General features: G+C 41.4%; 1 protein-coding gene across 1 annotated transcript in view; it reads left to right on the plus strand.

Annotated features, from left to right (window-relative positions):
• The window catches only part of LOC126188956 (papilin), a 260,366-nt gene that overhangs the window by 83,989 nt on the left and 157,416 nt on the right, over positions 1-18,961 (plus strand). The window contains exons 15-17 of the mRNA XM_049930714.1: positions 4,519-4,732; positions 10,468-10,646; positions 16,582-16,770. Of these exons, the coding sequence (XP_049786671.1) occupies positions 4,519-4,732; positions 10,468-10,646; positions 16,582-16,770 (582 nt within the window). The remainder of the gene's footprint in view (positions 1-4,518; positions 4,733-10,467; positions 10,647-16,581; positions 16,771-18,961) is intronic.

Here is an 18,961-nt window from a genome sequence, read left to right on the forward strand (position 1 = left end):
ATGTCGGAAACAGCTTATCAAGATGACGCCGTGTGAAAAACTCAAATGTATGAGTGGTTTGCTTGATTTAAAAATGGCGACATGTCGATTGATGGCAAACATCATTCTTTATGTCTACCAACTGCCTGAATTGATGAAAATATTGTAAAAATTTGAGGGCTTGTGCTCACAGACAGTTGGCAGACAATTGATCAACTGTCAGAGATTAGTGGGCTATTTTGGATCTCAGTTCAGCAAATTTTAATGGAAGACTTGGGAGTAAAAAGGGTTGCTGTCAAGTTTGTTCCTTGGTTTTTGACCAACAATCAAAAGGAACTTCGAGTTCAAAAATGTGGTACTTTGAAACAACAGCTTAAAATTGATCCAGATTTTCTGTCAAAGGTCACTAAGGTGATGAGTCATGGTGCTATGCTTAACCCAGAAACAAAGCAACAGTCAAGGCAGTGGAAGATGTCATCATTACCCCATCCAAAAAAAAATCATCAAGTCAAATCAAACATCAAAACAATGCTGATATGCTTTGTTGTTGCCAAGGGCTTAGATCATTCAGAGTTTGTTTCCCAGGTCAGACAGTCAACCAAATCTGCTATTTGGAAGTTTTAGAAAACTGCGCAACAGTGTTAGTCAAAAAAACCTATTAGTGGTGGACAGGAGACTGGTTCTTCCACCATGACAATGTACTTACACATACATCCATCTCTGTTAGACAATTTTTGGATAAAAACAGCATGGTTCTGCTGTCTGCCCCATGCACCTTGCTCATCTGACCTGGTTTCGTGCAACTTTTTCTTATTTCGCACATGAAAAGGGCATGAAAGGACACAGATTTGACAGCACTGAAGAAGTCAAGAAAAAAACAAGGGAGGAGCTGTCAACCATTTCTAAAGATGACTTCAATGAATCTTTCGAACAGTGGAAGCACAAGTGGAACAAATGCAATGGAGAGTGTTTTTGAAAATATATAGCTTTTAAAAATTAATTCCAGGTTTTTTGGTACCTCCTTATATATCTCATCTTTGCAGGTTCTCAGCTGTTTTCCCATTGTATATCCAAGAGATGAAGTGCAACTATTCCTAATTTTGTACAGACAAGTGTGTAATGTCACTGAGAGTGAAACTCATATTTAAGCAGTATTTGTTAATCTAGTATTTTTAAAATATTTTTTTTAAATTTATGTCTTTTTTTAATATTTTTTTTAAATTTCAGACTTTACCTCTTTTGTGTTTATAATGGTTACTGGTTTTGTTGCATTTTGGAACATCTTCAGATCTATTGTAGATGCAGAAAAACCATCAGTTACTTTTGCTGTCCTCAGCTGCCATAAGTTAATGTGAAGTAGAGATTTATATTGGGTTTATCAGTATTTGTTATAAAAAACAGACAATGTAATATGCCTCTTTACTCTAAATTAAATGTAAGAATTTGAAATTTTTAGAGTAAGGTTTCATCTGATGTCCATTGCCTTTCTTATAGGGAATCCTATTGGAGTTTGTTCAACTTCTCTGTAATGTCCTCAAGCAGGTGAAACAAATTTGTGGTGCAGCATGTAGATCTTCTTTGATATTTCCTACCTTTTCCATTAATCAGATTTCACAAGAGTACAATACTGAAGAATTCTTGGAAAATATATTTGTAAGCAGCTTCGTTTGTGGATGGACTTCATTTCTTTGTGAATCTTCCAATAAATCAGTCTGGAATCTGCCTTCCTCATAGCTAATTATGTGATTAGCCCTCATTAAATCATTCCAGATAGATTCTCTGAGGCACTTGATTGGTCTGACTGATTTTAGTGACTGGTTTCCAATTATGTAGTCAAAAAATATCAGGCCTTTTTGTTTATTTTTGCACACTGTGTAACATTTAGCTAAGTAGGGATTTATTATAACTAGGAGACCCAAGGATTTTTGAGTCACCAGTATTAAGATACACTTTGTGATCAAAAGTATCCAAACATTAAACTTCCTGGCAGATTAAAACTGTGTGCCAGACCGAGACTCAAACTCGGGACCGAGTTTGAGTCTCGGTCTGGCACACAGTTTTAATCTGCCAGGAAGTTTCATATCAGTGCACACTCCACTGCAGAGTGGAAATCTCATTCCAGTATCCAGACACTCCCAAAAACATATGGTTTTCATATTAGGTGCATTGTGCTGCCACCTGCTGCCAGATACTCCATATCAGCAACCTCAGTAATCATTAGCCATCGTGAGAGAGCAGAATGAGTGCTCTGCGGAACTCATGGACTTCGAATGTGGTCAGGTGACTGGGTATCACTTGTGTCATATGTCAGTAAGCAAGATTTCCACACTCATAGACATCCCTCGGTCCACTGTTTCCAATGTGATAGTGAAGTGGAAAAGTGAAGGGACACGTGCAGCACAAAAGTGTACAGGCCGACCTCATCTGTTGACTGATAGAGACTGCTGACAGTTGAAGAGGGCCGTAATGTGTAATAGGCAGACATCTATCCAGACCATCACACAGGAATTCCAAACTGCATCAGGATCCACTGCAAGTACTATGACAGTTAGGCGGGAGGTGAGAAAACTTGGATTTCATGGTCGAGCGGCTGCTCATAAGCCACATATCACACCGGTAAATGCCAAACAAAGCCTTGCTTGGTGTAAGGAGCATAAATATTGGACGATTGAACTGTGGAAAAACATTGTCTGGAGTGATGAATCAAGGTACACAATGTGGCAATCGGATGGTAGGGTTTGGGTATGGCAAATGCCCAGTGAACGTCATATGCCAGCGTGTGTAGTGCCAACAGTAAAATTCGAAGGCAGTGATGTAATAATGTGGTCATGTTTTTCATGGAGGGGGCATGCACCCCTTGTTGTTTTGCATGGCACTATCACAGCACAGGCCAACATTGATGTTTTAAGCAACTTCTTGCTTCCAACTGTTGAAGAGCAATTCAGGGATGGCGATTGCATCTTTCAACATGATCGAGCACCGGTTCATAACGCACAGCCTGTGGTGGAGTGGATTTATGGAAGTAACATCCCTGTAATGGACTGGCCTGCACAGAGTCCTGACCTGAATCCTATAGAGCACTTATGGGATGTTTTGGAATGCCAGCTTTGTGCCAGGCCTCACTGACTGACATTGATACCTCTCCTCAATGCAGCACTATGTGAAGAATTGGCTACCATTCCCCAAGAAACCTTCCAGGACCTGATTGAACATATGCCTGTGAAAGTGGAAGCTGTCATCAAGTCAAAGGATGGGCCAATATTTAATTCCAGCATTACCAATGGAGCGTGCCATGAATTTGTAAGTCAAAAAAATGGCTCTGAGCACTATGGGACTCAACTGCTGAGGTCATAAGTCCCCTATAACTTAGAACTACTTAAACCTAACTAACCTAAGGACATCACACACATCCATGCCCGAGGCAGGATTCAAACCTGCGACCGTAGCGGTCGCGCGGTTCCAGACTGTAGCGCCTAGAACCACTCGGCCACTCTGGCCGGCTTTGTTAGTCATTTTCAGCCAGGTGTCCAGATACTTTTGATAACATAGTGTAGTTCATGAGAAGTGTTATCCAGAAGGGGGACTAGCATTTCACCCCAAATTAACAGGATAGAGAGGAACTAGTAAATGGATGTGAAGAAAATAATCTTCATTTTGTTTTCGATGACCAACTTTGTGACTCCTTTCTATCAGCAGCTTGGAAAACTGAATCCAATACTAATCTATGTTTTGCCACTACAGTGACAATATCATACTTCTGCAAGTCTCCTGTTAAGTGCTTGCTAATTTTCTTAACAAAACATTGTCCAGTAATACTGGAAGTGCCACTGAGCAAAGCCCCAGTCCCAAATGGAATTCTGCCAAGGCTAACTGGCCTCTCTCTGCAGAATGACTCACTAAGCGAAGTGGATGGATTCCTCCGACCTACCAGAAATACAGAAGATTTATCACTGCTGTATGGTAATAATTTCTATGGAAGAAAGCATCCCAATGCATTTGGGTGGGAAAACATCCCAGACAGGGATAAACACAGTGAAGAGCTCTAATAATGGTATCTCTCTCTTCTTTCCTCTTAAGAACTTATATATTAGGCTGAGGAAGGCAAGGGAAGCTTCAGTCTCCAGAAAAAAATCTTGACATACTGAACTTGCATCACAGTCTGCTAAGAGACAGATGTATCAGTCGGAAGAAAGCCTGAACAGAATGTACAAGTTTACTACCAGCAAGTGTACCCAGAGCCAATTCTCGTGGAATCTAAAAAGTATTTCATCATTCACCTTGAAACTAACATTAGTAGCTCCCATCAGCTCCCCCTCCCGCTCTCCACCAGAGCTCACATCCTATACACTTTTGTAAACAATTTGTTTATTAATCTTGTTCCAGACATTCTTTTCTTTTTGAATATTTATTTACTGCTTCATTCTTTATATCCGTATAGTGGACATGCATTCTATTTTGTTACATGTGTCTACTTAATAAAAGTATATTTATCGTAATCAATTGAAGTTTTATGAACTGAATATTGACTTTTACTCAAAGGTTGCCCACAATTGAGGACATGTGGTGAGACAAAGTATGGCTGCTGCCCAGATGAAGTATCTCCAGCAAAAGGTCCACACTTGGAAGGTTGTCCACCTTCACTTTGTGCAGAAACTTTGTTTGGATGTTGTCCTGACAATGTTAGCATAGCAGAAGGAAATGATTTTGAAGGTTGTCCTGATGAAGAACCACAGTTTGATTGTAAAACATCTGAGTGAGTAGCATCTCATTTTTTGTGTAGCTGACATTATCAGTATTTTGTAATTTTATATGCAATAACTGTTATGAACATCCAAGTAGGTTAAGTTTATGAAATTTTAGCTAAGAAAATTAACTTTGGGTGTGTGGTAGTTCAATGGGATATGATTTATTCTTGAACTAATTAAGTATAGCTTTGCAGTTTATAATACACTCCCGGAAATTGAAATAAGAACACCGTGAATACATTGTCCCAGGAAGGGGAAACTTTATTGACACATTCCTGGGGTCAGATACATCACATGATCACACTGACAGAACCACAGGCACATAGACACAGGCAACAGAGCATGCACAATGTCGGCACTAGTACAGTGTATATCCACCTTTCGCAGCAATGCAGGCTGCTATTCTCCCATGGAGACGATCGTAGAGATGCTGGATGTAGTCCTGTGGAACGGCTTGCCATGCCATTTCCACCTGGCGCCTCAGTTGGACCAGCATTCGTGCTGGACGTGCAGACCGCGTGAGACGACGCTTCATCCAGTCCCAAACATGCCCAATGGGGGACAGATCCGGAGATCTTGCTGGCCAGGGTAGTTGACTTACACCTTCTAGGGCACGTTGGGTGGCACGGGATACATGTGGACGTGCATTGTCCTGTTGGAACAGCAAGTTCCCTTGCCGGTCTAGGAATGGTAGAACGATGGGTTCAATGACGGTTTGGATGTACTGTGCACTATTCAGTGTCCCCTCGACAATCACCAGTGGTGTACGGCCAGTGTAGGAGATCGCTCCCCACACCATGATGCCAGGTGTTGGCCCTGTGTGCCTCGGTCGTATGCAGTCCTGATTGTGGCGCTCACCTGCACGGCGCCAAACACGCATACGACCATCATTGGCACCAAGGCAGAAGCGACTCTCATCGCTGAAGACGACACGTCTCCATTCGTCCCTCCATTCACGCCTGTCGCGACACCACTGGAGGCGGGCTGCACGATGTTGGGGCGTGAGCGGAAGACGGCCTAACGGTGTGCAGGACCGTAGCCCAGCTTCATGGAGACGGTTGCGAATGGTCCTCGCCGATACCCCAGGAGCAACAGTGTCCCTAATTTGCTGGGAAGTGGCGGTGCGGTCCCCTATGGCACTGCGTGGGATCCTACGGTCTTGGCGTGCATCCGTGCGTCGCTGCGGTCTGGTCCCAGGTCGACGGGCACGTGCACCTTCCGCCGACCACTGGCGACAACATCGATGTACTGTGGAGACCTCACGCCCCACGTGTTGAGCAATTCGGCGGTACGTCCACCCGGCCTCCCGCATGCCCACTATACGCCCTCGCTCAAAGTCCGTCAACTGCACATACGGTTCACGTCCACGCTGTCGCGGCATGCTACCAGTGTTAAAGACTCCGATGGAGCTCCGTATGCCGCAGCAAACTGGCTGACACTGACGGCGGCGGTGCACAAATGCTGCGCAGCTAGCGCCATTCGACGGCCAACACCGCGGTTCCTGGTGTGTCCGCTGTGCTGTGCGTTTGATCATTGCTTGTACAGCCCTCTCGCAGTGTCCGGAGCAAGTATGGTGGGTCTGACACACCGGTGTCAATGTGTTCTTTTTTCCATTTCCAGGAGTGTAGAAACACAACTATTCGTGCATGACATTGGAAACATCCTCTCACATCAGCATTACAAGTTTCATATAAGTTGATCCTTAACCTTATATGTACGAGGGTAATCCCAAAAGTAAGGTCTCCTATTTTTTTATAAGTACATATACCTGTTTATTTCTACAGTGGTTTACAGCTTGAACATTTAGCTATTTTTTGACATAATCACCATTTCTGTCGGTGCATTTTTGTAGACGCTGTGGCAGTTTTTGTATGCCAGTGTCATACCAGCTCGCTGCCATGCTGTTCAGAAAGTTATGAACCTCTTCTTTCACCTCATTGTTGGAGCTGAATCACTTTTCAGCCAAATGTTCTTTTAATTTAGGGAACAGGTGATAGTCACTGGGCACCAAGTCAGGACTATAGGGTGAGTGGGTGAAACTGTTGCAGGAGTGCAACAGTTTGCCGAGCGATGTGTGGGTGAGCGTTGTCATGGAGAATGTGTACGCCCTTGCTCAACATTCCTCTTCTCCGGTTCTGAATTACCCATTTGAGTTTTTTCAGAGTTTCACAGTACCTGTCAGTGTTAATTGTGGTCCAAGTGGGCATAAAGTCGACCAACAATACCGCTTTCCGATCCCAAAAAACAGTTGTAATGACTTTACCAGCAGACTGTGTTTCACTTTCCATGGCTGACATTGCATTCTGGTCTGAGATGCTGGAGTTGGCAGTCATGTGTGACTAAGGCATGCTTGCTTGTGTGTGTGTGTGTGTGTGTGTGTGTGTGTGTGAGAGAGAGAGAGAGAGAGAGAGAGAGAGAGAGAGAGAGAGAATGTTGTGTGTGTGAGAATGTTGTATGTGTTCTCTCTCTGTACTGATGAAAGCTGTATGTGTCTTTTAATCATGCCTGTCTGCAACTTGATGTGTCTTGTTTAAATTAAGGTGATAGACAGCTCTTTGAAGATTATCTTCATTTTCTTGAATTATTATTTGATAGTCTATGTATAGTAGGGTATTAAAGCATTTCTCTCTGTTGATCTTTACACAGTAGCTGATATTTTGTTCCCGGACCCTGACTAGGTCATCCATGTACAAGACGTGTTTTTTAAGTAATGTCCATTTGAGCATAAGTACACAACAAAAGATTATTTCAAAAAAATTAATTTGTTTTCAGAAAGTATGTACTTCACTCTATTTTTCAACCTAGTTGCCAAGTTTGTTCAAACACATATCATACCCCTCAACCAATTTTAAAATACCCTCTTCATGAAAACTTGCACTCTGATAACCAAGAGCTCACTGCCGTTATCACGTCGTCATCATCATTGTAACAATTGCCACTGAGGTGTTGTTTGAGGTGGAGGAACAGATGGTAATCGCTCGGTGCAAGATCAGGACTGTAGGGTGGGTAGTCTAAAACTTCCCAGCCAAAACTGTCCAATAAATCGCAGGTCTGACGTGCAGTGTGAGGTCTTGCGTTGTCATGGAGGAGGACAGTTCCCTTTGTCAGCATGCCACATATTTTGTTTTGAATCGCTCTGCGTAGCTTTCTCAGGGTTTGGCAGTGTGCTTTTGCATTGATAGTGGTTCCTCGTTGCATGAAGTTGACCAACAAAACACCATGCCTATCCCAAAACACCGACACTATGATTTTGTGATGGGACAGAGTCTGTTTGGCCTTCACCTTTACAGGCGAGTGTGTGTGTCTCCATTCCATGCTCTGTTGCTTCGATTCAGGTGTGATATGTGAAACCCATGTTTCGTCTCCAGTTACGATCTGACTCATGAAGCCGTCCCCTTCTTTGTGATAATGAGTCAAGAACTTCATCGCACACTCAGATCTTAGGTTTTTGTGGTCCTCTGTTAGGAGTTTCAGTACCCAACGGGAGCACAGTTTCCTAAACTTTAGGTGTTCAGAAACAATGTTGTAAAGCACTGATCTCAATACGGCAGGAAATTCATTTGTAAGACCTGTTATTGTGAAGCGCCTGTTCTCACGAATCCTTGTTTCAACTGCAGCCACCAAATCGTCTGTAAACAAAGAAGGGCGACTGGAGTGGTCCTCATCATGGATGTTGTCACGGCCATCTTTGAATTCTTGTACTCACTCACACACTTTTTGCTTTCACTCATAACAGTATCACCGTACACTTTGCAAATCTGTCGATGAATTTCTGCAGCAGACAGGTTCCTTGCTGATAAAAACCATATCACTGAGTGAACCTCACATGCGGCAGGTCAGTTGATAGTTTTAAACATTTTGAAAGCACGGAACAGAACCACACAGATTAGCTACAGAGCTGAAACTGAGCACAGTTGTTCCAGAGGCATGGTGGTACACAAGACATGCACTCGTTGTGGTATGCACGCGAACTACTAGTGTCTACAACAAAATGGACCCTACTTAAAAAACATACCTTATAGGTATTGCGAAGAGGTGGAAACAGGTCACATCCTTGTCCAGCTCTGTGTGTTGTTGTCAATTGTTTGGACACATTCTCTTCATCTTCGATTGTAGTTTTTGTTTCTCTGCAAAGAGATTAAACAGATGTGCTGAGAAGCCTCTTTCTCCCATAAACTGCCACAGTAGCTGTCTATTGACTTTGTTAAAATGTTATCATAATGTATGTGCATGTGTAAGATAAATTATTTTCTTTTCTCTGTCAGTATTTTTTATACTAAAAATGCCATCTGTGAATAGTTGTCCTTTCTTCATTCAGTCACTCATTCATTGTGTCCTGTAGATCCACAATTCTATTGAAGCTGATGCAGTCCCAATTATTTGTATTATTGGTATGTTTTCTTTGTATTTTTTGTCTAGTATGTATATACACTCTTATTCTTAATGTGTGTTTTCTGTAACAGTGTACCGCACACAGTCATAGTGCATTCTGCCAGTACAGCGTAGGTGTGTGTGTGTGTGTTTATCCAAAAGCTAGAAAAGTTTTCATTTTTCTTCATCATGTGGCTGTTTACAACTCAATACTTCTACTATTCAATGAGTTGTTACCTTCACTCCTAAATTCTTTACATTCTGCCATAACTTCTCTTACTGTATTTAGGTCTTGACTTTGCCATTTATAGACAGCTAATAGTGGTCTGTGAAAAGTTATGTAAATGCTTTGTTTGATGTAGTAGATAAAAACAGCAGCTGAGTAGTAGAAGAGAAAGGACAGTGACTTTTTCAAACGATTTGTTTTTCCCTAAATATACATATACAAATGTAAAGCAATCTACAAATAATTTAGTTGTTAGTATACGTTTCAGAAGTAATCTACCAATAATGACTCATTGCACATCCCTGATGGTTCTCCTTTGTGATGGGACTTACAGAAAATGGGTGAATTAATGAGTGATCAAACACTTTGATTCATTAACTAATTACAAAAGGGAGGGGTGTGGGGGTACAGTCAAGTTGGCCTCACAGTTTAGCACTTTGGTTGAAATATCATCATAATCAGAACATGATTACAAGTGCTTTTCATTCATGTAATGAATTTTGTGATCTAGTTAACAGTTACTTTAGCAAAACACATGTCCGCTGGTGGAGTGTGCAATGCCCTTCTAAGTAAATCAAATCAAACTGCGTTTCATGGTCCAATTGTTTTTCCTCCCTTTGTTTTCTGCCACTCTTAGCAAGAATAATTACAGGTGTTTTAACCATTTTTAATATCACATTCCAAGTAAGAAATAGACCCAGAGAAAATTTTGTTCTTAAAAATTCAGATCATCTACAGTTCCCCCTGCACAATCATTAGTGATTCATGTCGTAGGATATTGATGCAAGAAGATCTTGTGGTTGCTCCTTAATGGACTGTTCTTCATAGCAATTAATGCATATAAGAGAAGTAGAAGAAAGAAGTGCTTGCAGCATTCCATCCTCACCATTATTGCTGGTAGCTTACTCTCTCAGATCAGAAGACAGGGCCTTGCTTGTAAAACAAATCAGGAGTCTATGGGTAATAGTAGCTGTTTTTGGCTTGTTTGTAAATTTGTTATATGTGACTCCCCAGCATGAAAACAAAACTTTTGCTGATTGTGAGAAAAGCTTTGTTGGCTCACAATGAAAAATTAATATTTCTTCTAGATTATTCCTCTTTCTATTGTGAAATTATTTCTATTATTTTATAATTTTTTGTTTTAAGGTTTGGTTGCTGTCCTGATGGGATTACAAAGGCCTTTGGACCAAACAATGCTGGCTGCTTTGAATGTGAAGGTTCTGGTGAATGCACATGTGCTGATACAAAATTTGGTTGCTGTCCTGATGGTGTTAGGGCTGCAACTGGGCCTAATAATACTGGCTGCTACGATGATGGATTTGAAGGTATGACTCAGGCATACTGACATTAAGTAATTGTGTACCCAATTTGCTTGTGGCATTCTCTGAATATTTCAGTTCCTCACTGTTTGTATTGTATCATTTACTTATCACAAAACTGTCATAGTAATTTTGTGTACTAGCCATTGAAGTACATCAAATTTACAATAAATCCCCAGATTTTGCGTAGGTTGATGGGAGTTTTTGGAATATATATCTCATCGTTATTATCCATTCCTGTCATAATTTCGTCTCTCTTCCATGTCTGTATCCACAGTATGATACCGCTATTGGGGTTCTGTCTTGTGTTTGATTCCAAACATATTTTCTGTATCAGATTCATCCACTTACATTTCATTTCCCATGTTGTATACATATTTCATGTGATGTGTTACCATACAGTCTATTGTAAGCAGTATTTGATTTTTCTCTGCTGACTCAGTAAGCCTTGTGTAGAGTGACAGCATAGCTGAACTAAATGTTCCTTCACTAAATTTTCAGCTGATAGCTTCTTTTATAATATTCTCACATAAATTATGATCCCAAAGAAAATGTTTCTTTCATCATGCTTAATAGTTCGAATGTAAGCCAACTCCCAGTGATGGTTTATTCTGTGCAGTAACAGTAAGGTGTCATAGCTTGCTGTAGAAAAGATGTGGAGCTGAGCAATTATAGCTGTAAAGTGCAGAAAAACAAGACATTAAATGAAGTAGATCCTGCAATAGTTCTATAGCTATAAAATGTGTAATTTAAACATACAGTGCAGGCTTTCTTGAAAGTTTTGTCTCCTGTTGTTGGAGATATCACCAGAGGCTTGATATTGTAAGATGAGCTTGTGTGAGGTGGAAAATCAACAAACAAAGTCTTTATAGCTTTTGAGGATGCCTCCAGCAATAGGAGACAACATGTTATGCACAGAAACATATATCAGACCATGGCTAAAAGTCTGTGTAAATAAAATCAAAGAAACTGTAATTTAAATTTCAGTCTGACAGAATATCTTAGGAAATTCTCTCTTAAATGTCCCACATAAGTGTAATTAATATATTTAACTTCCTGACATATTAAAACTGTGTGCTGGACCAAGACTCGAACTTGGGACCTTTGCCTTGCGAGCAAGTGCTATGCCAATGTAGCTACCCAAGCATGACTCATGACCCATCCTCACAGCCTTACTTCTGCCAGTACCTCATCTCCTACCTTCCAAACTTCACAGAAGCTCTCCTGCATAATTTGCAGGACTAGTAGTCCTGGAAGAAAGGATATTACAGAGACATGGCTTAGCCACAGCCTAGGGGATGTTTCTAGAATGAAATTTTCACTCTGCAATGGAGTGTGCACTGATATGAAACTTCCTGGCAGTTCAAAACTGTGTGCTTCAAAACTGTGTGCTGGACCGAGACTCAAACTGGAGACCTTTGTCTTTCACAGGCAAGTGCTATACTGGTGAAAGTAAGGCTGTGAGGATGGGTCATGAGTCGTGCTTAGGTAGCTGAATCAGTAGAGCACTTGCCTGTGAAAGGCAAAGGTTCCGAGATTGAGTCTTGGTCCAGCACACAGTTTTAATCTCCCAGGAAGTTTCTTATCAGCGGACACTCCACTGAAGAGTGAAAATTTCATTCTGAAAATATTTCCTGTTCTCAAATATCTTGATTTGCAGTTACCTCAGTCTCTCCCCCCCCCCCTCCCACTCTCTCTCTCTCCCTCCCTCTCCCTCTCCCTCTCCCTCTCTCCCTCTCCCTCTTTCCTTCTCCCTCTCCCTCTCTCCCTCTCCCTCTCCCTCCAGATGGATCCCTCTCATTCTGCCCTTTTTTAACCTTTCCCAACCTACCCTTCTCTCCTCTCCAGGAAGAGTCTATTACTTCTGAAAATCAGACTGATGTGTGTGTGTGTGTGTGTGTGTGTGTGTGTGTGTGTGTGCATGTAAAAACAAATGTACCAAGATACTTTTATAATAGGAGCCTGTTTATCTTGATTTAGTTGTAACACAGTTCTCTCTTTTGACAGCAACATTTTTTTCCCTCTTGTCTAGGGTCTGGTGTTACAACACCATTGTTGAAATCAACAGAGGCTGAGCTTGACTGCACTGCTTCTGAGCACGGATGTTGTCCAGATGGTTACCTACCAGCTACAGGTCCTCACAGCCTTACTTCTGCCAGTACCTCATCTCCTACCTTCCAAACTTCACAGAAGCTCTCCTGCATAATTTGCAGGACTAGTAGTCCTGGAAGAAAGGATATTACAGAGACATGGCTTAGCCACAGCCTAGGGGATGTTTCTAGAATGAAATTTTCACTGTGCAATGGAGTGTGCACTGATATGAAACTTCCTGGCAGTTCAAAACTGTGTGCTTCAAAACTGTGTGCTGGACCGAGACTCAAACTGGAGACCTTTGTCTTTCACAGGCAAGTGCTATACTGGTGAAAGTAAGGCTGTGAGGATGGGTCATGAGTCGTGCTTAGGTAGCTGAATCAGTAGAGCACTTGCCTGTGAAAGGCAAAGGTTCCGAGATTGAGTCTTGGTCCAGCACACAGTTTTAATCTCCCAGGAAGTTTCTTATCAGCGGACACTCCACTGAAGAGTGAAAATTTCATTCTGAAAATATTTCCTGTTCTCAAATATCTTGATTTGCAGTTACCTCAGTCTCTCCCCCCCCCCCTCCCACTCTCTCTCTCTCCCTCCCTCTCCCTCTCCCTCTCCCTCTCTCCCTCTCCCTCTTTCCTTCTCCCTCTCCCTCTCTCCCTCTCCCTCTCCCTCCAGATGGATCCCTCTCATTCTGCCCTTTTTTAACCTTTCCCAACCTACCCTTCTCTCCTCTCCAGGAAGAGTCTATTACTTCTGAAAATCAGACTGATGTGTGTGTGTGTGTGTGTGTGTGTGTGTGTGTGTGTGTGTGTGTGTGTGTGCATGTAAAAACAAATGTACCAAGATACTTTTATAATAGGAGCCTGTTTATCTTGATTTAGTTGTAACACAGTTCTCTCTTTTGACAGCAACATTTTTTTCCCTCTTGTCTAGGGTCTGGTGTTACAACACCATTGTTGAAATCAACAGAGGCTGAGCTTGACTGCACTGCTTCTGAGCACGGATGTTGTCCAGATGGTTACCTACCAGCTACAGGTCCTCACAGCCTTACTTCTGCCAGTACCTCATCTCCTACCTTCCAAACTTCACAGAAGCTCTCCTGCATAATTTGCAGGACTAGTAGTCCTGGAAGAAAGGATATTACAGAGACATGGCTTAGCCACAGCCTAGGGGATGTTTCTAGAATGAAATTTTCACTCTGCAATGGAGTGTGCACTGATATGAAACTTCCTGGCAGTTCAAAACTGTGTGCTTCAAAACTGTGTGCTGGACCGAGACTCAAACTGGAGACCTTTGTCTTTCACAGGCAAGTGCTATACTGGTGAAAGTAAGGCTGTGAGGATGGGTCATGAGTCGTGCTTAGGTAGCTGAATCAGTAGAGCACTTGCCTGTGAAAGGCAAAGGTTCCGAGATTGAGTCTTGGTCCAGCACACAGTTTTAATCTCCCAGGAAGTTTCTTATCAGCGGACACTCCACTGAAGAGTGAAAATTTCATTCTGAAAATATTTCCTGTTCTCAAATATCTTGATTTGCAGTTACCTCAGTCTCTCCCCCCCCCCCTCCCACTCTCTCTCTCTCCCTCCCTCTCCCTCTCCCTCTCCCTCTCTCCCTCTCCCTCTTTCCTTCTCCCTCTCCCTCTCTCCCTCTCCCTCTCCCTCCAGATGGATCCCTCTCATTCTGCCCTTTTTTAACCTTTCCCAACCTACCCTTCTCTTCTCTCCAGGAAGAGTCTATTACTTCTGAAAATCAGACTGATGTGTGTGTGTGTGTGTGTGTGTGTGTGTGTGTGTGTGTGCATGTAAAAACAAATGTACCAAGATACTTTTATAATAGGAGCCTGTTTATCTTGATTTAGTTGTAACACAGTTCTCTCTTTTGACAGCAACATTTTTTTCCCTCTTGTCTAGGGTCTGGTGTTACAACACCATTGTTGAAATCAACAGAGGCTGAGCTTGACTGCACTGCTTCTGAGCACGGATGTTGTCCAGATGGTTACCTACCAGCTACAGGTCCTCACAGCCTTACTTCTGCCAGTACCTCATCTCCTACCTTCCAAACTTCACAGAAGCTCTCCTGCATAATTTGCAGGACTAGTAGTCCTGGAAGAAAGGATATTACAGAGACATGGCTTAGCCACAGCCTAGGGGATGTTTCTAGAATGAAATTTTCACTCTGCAATGGAGTGTGCACTGATATGAAACTTCCTGGCAGTTCAAAACTGTGTGCTTCAAAACTGTGTGCTGGACCGAGACTCAAACTGGAGACCTTTGTCTTTCACAGGCAAGTGCTATACTGGTGAAAGTAAGGCTGTGAGGATGGGTCATGAGTCGTGCTTAGGTAGCTGAATCAGTAGAGCACTTGCCTGTGAAAGGCAAAGGTTCCGAGATTGAGTCTTGGTCCAGCACACAGTTTTAATCTCCCAGGAAGTTTCTTATCAGCGGACACTCCACTGAAGAGTGAAAATTTCATTCTGAAAATATTTCCTGTTCTCAAATATCTTGATTTGCAGTTACCTCAGTCTCTCCCCCCCCCCCTCCCACTCTCTCTCTCTCCCTCCCTCTCCCTCTCCCTCTCCCTCTCTCCCTCTCCCTCTTTCCTTCTCCCTCTCCCTCTCTCCCTCTCCCTCTCCCTCCAGATGGATCCCTCTCATTCTGCCCTTTTTTAACCTTTCCCAACCTACCCTTCTCTCCTCTCCAGGAAGAGTCTATTACTTCTGAAAATCAGACTGATGTGTGTGTGTGTGTGTGTGTGTGTGTGTGTGTGTGTGTGCATGTAAAAACAAATGTACCAAGATACTTTTATAATAGGAGCCTGTTTATCTTGATTTAGTTGTAACACAGTTCTCTCTTTTGACAGCAACATTTTTTTCCCTCTTGTCTAGGGTCTGGTGTTACAACACCATTGTTGAAATCAACAGAGGCTGAGCTTGACTGCACTGCTTCTGAGCACGGATGTTGTCCAGATGGTTACCTACCAGCTACAGGTCCTCACAGCCTTACTTCTGCCAGTACCTCATCTCCTACCTTCCAAACTTCACAGAAGCTCTCCTGCATAATTTGCAGGACTAGTAGTCCTGGAAGAAAGGATATTACAGAGACATGGCTTAGCCACAGCCTAGGGGATGTTTCTAGAATGAAATTTTCACTGTGCAATGGAGTGTGCACTGATATGAAACTTCCTGGCAGTTCAAAACTGTGTGCTTCAAAACTGTGTGCTGGACCGAGACTCAAACTGGAGACCTTTGTCTTTCACAGGCAAGTGCTATACTGGTGAAAGTAAGGCTGTGAGGATGGGTCATGAGTCGTGCTTAGGTAGCTGAATCAGTAGAGCACTTGCCTGTGAAAGGCAAAGGTTCCGAGATTGAGTCTTGGTCCAGCACACAGTTTTAATCTCCCAGGAAGTTTCTTATCAGCGGACACTCCACTGAAGAGTGAAAATTTCATTCTGAAAATATTTCCTGTTCTCAAATATCTTGATTTGCAGTTACCTCAGTCTCTCCCCCCCCCTCCCTCTCTCTCTCTCTCTCCCTCCCTCTCCCTCTCCCTCTCCCTCTCTCCCTCTCCCTCTTTCCTTCTCCCTCTCCCTCTCTCCCTCTCCCTCTCCCTCCAGATGGATCCCTCTCATTCTGCCCTTTTTTAACCTTTCCCAACCTACCCTTCTCTCCTCTCCAGGAAGAGTCTATTACTTCTGAAAATCAGACTGATGTGTGTGTGTGTGTGTGTGTGTGTGTGTGTGTGTGTGTGTGCATGTAAAAACAAATGTACCAAGATACTTTTATAATAGGAGCCTGTTTATCTTGATTTAGTTGTAACACAGTTCTCTCTTTTGACAGCAACATTTTTTCCCTCTTGTCTAGGGTCTGGTGTTACAACACCATTGTTGAAATCAACAGAGGCTGAGCTTGACTGCACTGCTTCTGAGCACGGATGTTGTCCAGATGGTTACCTACCAGCTACAGGTCCTTACTTTGAGGGATGTGGTGTTATTAACTCAGAAAACTGCACTGCATCATACTTTGGATGTTGCCCCGATCAAATAAACCCAGGTACTACAGTTTTAAGGTTATAGGTGAACTTCCTCTCAGTCTTATAATTTTTCTGCACTGTTGTGTGCATAGTATATGTCATTTCAGCACAATATGTGACAAATGCTTGATTTAAATTACAAGTTGCTATGAGTGACAGAGTTGAATATCAGGATTAAGAAACAGCAGTTGATAATACTTATTTATTTGAGCCTGATCAAAACATGGAATATTATTTATTGTACTGTGTAAGGCTTTTTCCAGCATGACAGGTGTTGATGAGATTTTCAGATATTATATCAAGTAGTGTCACTGAAACTCTGTAATATTATTATGGAGAAACTGTTTGTCATCTTCAGCTGATGGTGTTAACAGTTTGTGGAAGAAATCATCAAAGCACTAATTGTCATGGTAAAAATGTGATGCAGTCCTTAGAAATGAGCATTCTTTTGAAAGCAAAGTAAACAGATTGTGTGGTGAGATGCCAAATTAAAGATTAAATACTGTTGCTGGGTACCTGTGCAGTATATATTTCACAACAGAACAAACCTTTTAGGAGTCGTCATCAACAGGCAATATCATTAATTGAAGCTGCAGTTAAAATATTTCAGAGATTTAGTAACACCTGCAATACAGTCCCTGGGAATCTCAGAATTAAAATAAATGAAAGAATGTACTTAAATATATTGTTCCTTGCTGATGATCAAGTTATTATTGAAGAAACTGAGGACGAACTTCAGAGATCTCTGTATTTTATCGTTGGAAGACCTGCTCAGGACATAACATGAAAATATCTGCAGAAAAGACCAAGACTATGAATTTTAGAAGCAAATGTGTAGTCAATGGAAACAACTTTAGATAATAGACCTATTGAACTAGTGTCTCACTTTCAGTGCCTTGGCTGATTGCTTGCATCATTGATACTGATATTGATCACAAACTAAATAGGTATAAAGCCTTATGTGGAACAATGAGAAAAACTATGAAATTTTATAAAGTGAGTGTTGTCTAAGTTTTTCTGTGTGGCTCAGCGCAAGGGTGATGAGTCCTAAATAACTGAGTAAGATACAGGGATCAGAAATTACATTGATGAAATTTGTGAAATGCTGTTTGAGACTGAACAGATTTAAAGATGGCAATGCACAGAGAGAACTGAATATTTTTAAAACATAAAACAGAATCAGTGAAAATAAATAAAGGTGGCTGTCACATGTAAACATAATGCTAGAAGGAAGAATACTAAAATACATTTTATCATACAGATCAAATGGTTGAAGAGACATGGATGACCAAGGAAAAGTTGGCAAATAACATTCTACAAGACCAGAACAGACGAATTGCTTACTGCTTGAAAAAAGATTTTATGTGTAAATGATGTATCAGACAAGTAACTGCACACTTTGATCTACCTTCTTAAAGAAACTGAAACAATGAAATTGTCTGTTAAGGTAATAATTATTGAATAATTAATAATTTATCACTATGAAGGGAAGAAGAAACATACTCACTTAGAGCAGATGGTTAAACAGAAGTAATTGGTATATGTCTTAAAATTACTGAAGTGAAAAGGACATTGTATATCTAGCTTTCAAAACAGTTGCCATCCCAATAGAAACAGAGCCATGTAAGAAGGAGGAAAGAGAAAGTGAAATATATGGAAGCAACTTATGAAAATGTTCTTCAGAGGCTGCTACCAGTAACACATTTTTGTTGACTTAAATTATTTAACCCTAGATTAAGTGCATTAGTGACACATGTCTCTCAACAATATTTTTCACAAATTTACAACACTGTTTGTTGATTTTCAGATTGCACTTTTCATTAGCTGAACATTTATTGTTGATGTTTTTAGTGGTAGCAGTAGCACTCTTCTGTTTCGCATCTGGAGTTTAAAAAAATAAATACTCTCTGTAGTAACATGTTTTGATGACATGTTTTAAGTGTCCTTTGCAAGTTTATGAATAGTAGTTAGAAAGATCCAAGGAGCCATAGCAATGAATGTAACTGAACACATGACAAGAACACAGCCAATTCATATGAACAAAATGAATGATTATTTTTTTCTTAACCATGTGAACATCATACTAGCAAACAAAGTAAACATTCCTTCATAGTAGTTAATCTTTCTCTTTCTACTTAGGATGGCCACAGCATGTGCCGAGATTGTAAAGAACAACTTTAAGATCTCTTTAACATCTGTGTACTTTCGTTA

This window comes from Schistocerca cancellata, chromosome 5 (assembly GCF_023864275.1).
Source record: "Schistocerca cancellata isolate TAMUIC-IGC-003103 chromosome 5, iqSchCanc2.1, whole genome shotgun sequence".
Taxonomy (NCBI): Eukaryota; Metazoa; Arthropoda; class Insecta; order Orthoptera; family Acrididae; genus Schistocerca; species Schistocerca cancellata.